The sequence below is a fragment of the Hemiscyllium ocellatum genome, chromosome 4 (assembly GCF_020745735.1).
Source record: "Hemiscyllium ocellatum isolate sHemOce1 chromosome 4, sHemOce1.pat.X.cur, whole genome shotgun sequence".
NCBI lineage: Eukaryota > Metazoa > Chordata > Chondrichthyes > Orectolobiformes > Hemiscylliidae > Hemiscyllium > Hemiscyllium ocellatum.
The window spans coordinates 59,074,994-59,080,993 of NC_083404.1; the positions used below are offsets into that span (position 1 = coordinate 59,074,994).

The 6,000-nt window shown below is 40.0% G+C and overlaps 1 protein-coding gene across 1 annotated transcript in view; it reads right to left on the reverse strand.

Moving 5' to 3' along the window:
- The window catches only part of LOC132815389 (sperm-associated antigen 1-like), a 127,116-nt gene extending 123,283 nt beyond the window's left edge, over positions 1-3,833 (reverse strand). Inside the window, exon 1 of the mRNA XM_060824281.1 lies at positions 3,694-3,833. Coding sequence (XP_060680264.1) covers positions 3,694-3,833 — 140 coding nt within the window. The remainder of the gene's footprint in view (positions 1-3,693) is intronic.
- Positions 3,834-6,000: the final 2,167 nt, after the last annotated feature.

Consider the following 6,000-nt stretch of genomic DNA (forward strand, 5'->3'; position numbering starts at 1 on the left):
GGCGTTATTTATTAGGAATAACACCATTAGGAATAACCTGTACTTAGGGAGGATGTTCCTGGGATTATGTCCAGGGAAGTTATTTGGGTGGAACTGAGAAATAAGAAAGGAATGTCCACCTTATTGGAATTGTACTATAGATACTCCCCCGACCAAAAGTCAGCAGGAAATTGAGAAACAAATTTGAAAGAAGATCTCAGTTATCTGTAAGAATAATAAGGTGGTTACGATAGGGGATTTTAAATTTCCAAACATGGAATGGGACTGCCATAGTGTTAAGGGCTTGGATGGAGAGGAATATGTTAAGCACATAAAAGAACATTTTTTGATTCAAATTGTGGATGCACCTACTAGAGAAGGAGCAAAACTTGACCAACTCTTGGGAAATAGTGGAGAGAGGGAGCACTATGGGGCCAGTGACCATAATACTATCAGTTTTAAAATAGTGATGGAAAAGGATAGACTGAATGAAATAAGTAGATTAGATTAAATTCCCTACAGTGTGGAAACAGGCCCTTCGGCCCAAGCAGTCCACACCGACCCTCCGAAGGGTAACCCACCCAGACCCATTTCCCTCTGACTAATGCACCTAACACCATGGGCAATTTAGCACGGCCAATCCACCTGGCCTGCACATCTTTGTGACTGTGGGAGAATTTCGGAGCACCTGGAGGAAACCCACACGGACATGGGAGAATGTGCAAATTCCCCACAGACGGTCACCTGAGGCTGGAATCGAACCTGGGACCCTGGTGCTATGTGGCAGCAGTGATAACCACTGAGCCACCATGCCACCCCATAACACAGATCTAAACTGGAGGAAGGCTAATATTGACAGTATTAGGCAAGAACTTTAAAAGGTTGATTGGGAGCGTTTGTTTGCAGGTAAAGGAATGACTAGAAAATAGAAAGCCTTCAAAATGAGGTGGCAAGAGTCCAGAGGCAGTACATCCCTGTTAAGGTGAAGGGCAAGGCTCATAGGTGGAGGGAATGCTGGACGGCTGGAGAAACTGAGTTTTTGATCAAGAATAAGAAGGAAGCGTACATTAAGTGCGGACAGCAGGGATCAAGTGAATCCCTAGAAGAGTATAAAGACAGTAGGAGTAGACTGAAGAGGGAAATCCAGAGGGCAAAAAGGGGACATGGGATAGCTTTGCCAAATTGGATTAAGGAGAATCCAAAGGGATTCTTCAAATATATTAAAGACAAATGGGTAACTAGGAAGAGAATAGGGTCCCTTAAAGATCAGCAAGTCTGCCTATGTGCAGAACTGCAACCTTTCTGGGGGAGATACTAAACAAGTACTTTGCATCAGTGTCTACTGTGGAGAAGGATACGGAAGATATAAAATGTGGGGAAATAAATAGTGCCATCTTGAAAAATGTCCATATATTACACAGGAGGTGTTGAATGCCTCAAAATACATGAAGGCGGATAAATCCCTGGGACTGCATCAGGTATACCCTAGAACTCTGTGGGAAGCAAGGGAAATAATTGTTGGGCTCCTTGCTCATGTTTTTGTGGGATATACAGCAAACACAATTCCATTTCATCATATCTGTTCAACATTTATATTATTGATAGCCACAGGTAAGGTGCCAAAAGACTGCAGGTTAGCTAACACGGTACCACTATTTAAGAAAGGTTGGTAGAGAAAGGTCAACTACTGGCCAGTTGTTGGTGGGAATCCCGAGGACAGGATTTACATGTATTTGGAAAGGCAAGGACTGATTAAGGATAGTCAACATGACTTTGTGTGTGGGAAATCGTGTCTCACTAACTTAAATGAGTTTTTTGAAGAAATAGCGAAGAGGATTGATGAGGGCAGGACAGTGAATATGATCTATATGGACTTCAGTATGACATTCAAAACGGTTACTCATGTAGACTGGTTAGCAAGGTTAGATCACAAGGAATACAGGAAGAACTAGCCATTTGGATACAGAACCGGCTTGAAGGTAGAAGTCAAAGGATGATGGGGATGCCTGTGACCAGTGGCCAATAAAATCAGTGTTGGGCCACTGCTTTGTCATTTATATAAATGATTTGGACATGTGGGATAAGGAGATATCATTAGTAAGTTTGCAGACAACTCCAAAACTGGAAGTATAATGATCAGTGAAGATAGTTACTTCAGCGTACAAAGGGACCTTGGTCAAATGGGCCAATAGGCCAAAGGTGCAGCAGATGGTGTTTAAATTTAGATAAACATGAGGTGCTGCATTTTGGAAAGGCAAATCAGGGCCAGACTCATACACTTAATGGTGCTAGGAAGTGTTGCTGAATAAAGAGACCTTGGAGTGCAGGTTCATGGCTTCTTGAAAGTGGAGTCACAGATAGACAGGATAGTGAAGGCGGTGTTTGGTATGTTTCCCTTTGTTGGTCAGAGCATTTGAGTGTTGGAGTTGGGAGATCATGTTGTAGGGCTGTACAGGACAGTGGCTAGGCCACTTCTGGATACTGTATTCAATTCTGATTTCCCTTCAATAGGAAGGATGTTATGAAACCTGAAAGTTAAAAATCACACAACACCAGGTTATCATCCAACAGGTTCATTTGGAAGCACTAGCTTTCAGTGCACTGCTCCTTCATCAGGTAGCTGTGGAGCAGGTTCATAAGATACAATTTATACCAAAAGATTAGTGTCGTTCAGCTGAAATGATATATTGAACAAACCTAAACGCTGTTAAGAATTTCATCTTTTAGTTCATATGGACACCTGAAGATGCTCAAGGATGCCCTATTAAGAACAGTGTACGATTCTCAACTCATCGATCATCAGTTCTGACGTGCCACAGCGAAAAACCTCGTGGCATGTGATTTTAACTGTGTCCACACCAGTCTAATAACAGCACTTCCACATCGTGAAACTTGAAAGCATTCAGAAAGGATTAACAAGGATGTTGCCAGGATTGGAGGGTTTGAGCTATAGGGAGAGGCTAAAGAGGCTGGGGCTATTTTCTCTCAAGCATCAGAGGCTGAGGAGTGACCTCACAGATATTTACAAGATCATGAGAGACACCTGATAGGTTAAATAGATAAGGAATTTGCCTCAGGGTAGGGGAGTCCAAAATTAGAGGGCACAGGTTAAAGGTGAGAGGGGGAAGATTTGAAAAGGACCTAAGGGGCAATCTTTTCATGCAGCGGGTGGTGCGTGTATGGAATGAACTGCAAGAGAAAGTGTTGGAGGCTGGTGCAATTGCAGTATTTAAAAGCATCTGAATGGGTGTATGAATAGGAAAGGTTTAGATATGGACCAAATACTGGTAAATGGAACCAGATTTATTTTGAATATTTGGTCGGCATGAAAGAGTTGAACCTAAGGGGCTGTTTCCATGCTGTACCTCTCTGTGACTATGAGTTACAATTGAGAATATATGAGACAACAGATGAAATCATCCAAAATTAGCATGATATGGCACTGTGAATCAGATTTTTTTGTTTTTAGAAAAGTGTTTAACAGGATCCAAGACACATTAGTGGTTGTACCAGGTATGACACATTAATCACATTTCTGGAATATCACACATTTTAAAGATTCTTTCGTTTAAGTACAAAACACTTGACTAAATTTGCACGATAACATTGCGCAATAAATTTCCAGACAATCTTCCCAGATTTCAAAAATGCCATTTAATATTACTGACAACATTGTTTCACGCCACAGATGTGAAATATTTATAATCTGTGTACCTTAACACAATAAGAACTTTTTCCAAATACTTCACATCAGTGCATTTCTCCACAAAGCTATAATCCAGGTGCTCGATAGGAAGTTTGTATGTCTTGGTGGTTCCTTGGCTCATTAAAGAACAAGCTGGTTCTGTGCTCATGGCTGAAAAGAATTCCCAAAAGTCATTATCCATTTTTGTGTCCTCCAATAGCAAATTTACTGTATTTAATTTCATACAATGTGCTGAATTATTACATTATGAAGTACATCTGAAGTGACTAAAAAGTGAATAGATGGTTTGTTTAAACAAGAGGAGAAGAGGAATTTACTTGAATACTTCATCTTAGCATCTACGTAGAATCTGGATTCATTTTTAAACAGTAAACTTAAGCAGCAGGACATCACAACTTATGAAGCACTCAGCACTTAAAGAAAATAGTTTGTACATTAAGAATCACTAGAAAAAGTTTATCATCTTTGGATGAAGGCAATAATTACTGATAAAGAGTAACAAATACTTTCAAGCCAAGACCACACAAGAGCAGAATTAATGAAATCATAACCATTCTTACTGTTCTAGCCAGAAAACAAGAAAGATCTTGGTTTAGTTTTAAACTATATGATCTTGTTAATTTCTTTTTAGAATGGAGATTTACTGGATTTAAAATGACTTATCAAACATAGTGAGTACATTGATAATTACTGAAAATGTTTAGAAATAATCAGGACGAAAGCCAATATGTTGAGGCATGAATCAAGCATTCAACTCAGGCATTCAATACGGCATTAAATGATTGTTTGGATGTAAGAAATGTGCAAAGATATAGGGGGCAAAAAGAAGATTGGCACGAGGTAATGATGCACATTTAATGAGTTAGTGCAGGCATGATGGGACAAGTTGATTGCTACACTGTAACACTTTTGTGATCTTTGTGGAAACGTCACACACATCATTTACATGAACAGCTCTGTTAAGTCAAAACAAAGGAACTGGAGACAAGAGGGCAGATCTTCCAATGGCCAAATGGTCATTATTCCATCATAGATGGGATTTGCACATGGAAACCCTGCAGAATTCCCATCATTGCACATTGCAAAGGAATTGCCTGTGATGGGAAATTGAATTTTCCTTTGGGAAATTCCTCAATGCCTGGAACACAGTCTCCACAAAAATTGGAAACTTTGGATGGCTCCAATGAAATTAAGTAAAATAGAAACGTTAGACCATGGTCTGGCTCCTCTAAATCCCTGCATTTTGTTTTAGTTACAAAGCCTCAAGCTTGAAGACAGTACACCAGACTTTATCAGAAGGGCTTTAAAAGGTTATATTATAAGAATAGGTTACATGCACGCGGTTTGGATACTTGAGTTTTGAATGCTGAAGGATGATCTAATCAACTTACTTTATGTGCCTTGAACTAGGCCATATGGTTTACAGTTTTCCAGTCTTGACTCTCCCCCAAATCCAGAGAAGATGTGGCCAGTGCCCCTGTACAACCACTCTAAGTTCCTTTAAAATCTGCAGATGCATCTCATCTGGTCCCAGTATCTTGTGAATTTTAAATAGCAATAGTTGATCCAACACTTTGGCCCATCAATTTTGAACTCTTCTAGTGTCTAAACTCCTGCCCCAACAGCAACTCTCTCTTTAGTAAAGACAAAATGCAAATTTAATACCTCAACCATGCCCTCTTTCTCCATCCCTTTTTGATCCCTAATCAGCCTCGATTCTCCTTTTTCTACCATTTTACTTTGTATATGGCCACAGAAGGCTTTTGTATACTTCATATTAGCTGCCAGTCAGAGTCATACAGCACGGAAACAGACCCTTCGGTCCAACCATGCCAAGCATAATATCAAGCTAAACTAGTCCCACCTGCTTGCTCCTGGCCCATATCCCTCCAAACTTTTCTTATTTATGTATTTATCTCAGTGTCTTTTAAACGTAACTGTGCCTGCACCTGCAACTTCTTCAGGATGTTCATTCTACGCACGAACTGTCCTCTGTATTAAAAAGTTTGCCCCTCATGTCTTTTTAAAATCTCTCTCCTCTCACCTTAAAATATGACCCCCAGTCTTGAAATCCTAGGGAACAGAAACCTACCATTAACCCTACCTATATCAGTCAGGATTTTATTAACCTCTAAAAAGGTTCCCTCTCAACCTCCTAGACTCCAATGAAAGAAGTCCTAAATAGTCTGTTTCTTTTACAACGCAAGACCTTTTTTCTCATAATTCCTCTTTGCTTCTCGTTTTTCTTCTTTAAATCATAATTTCTACCTCCGATGTCATCTAGGGAACTCTTGATGTACCTGAACCATCTCCTT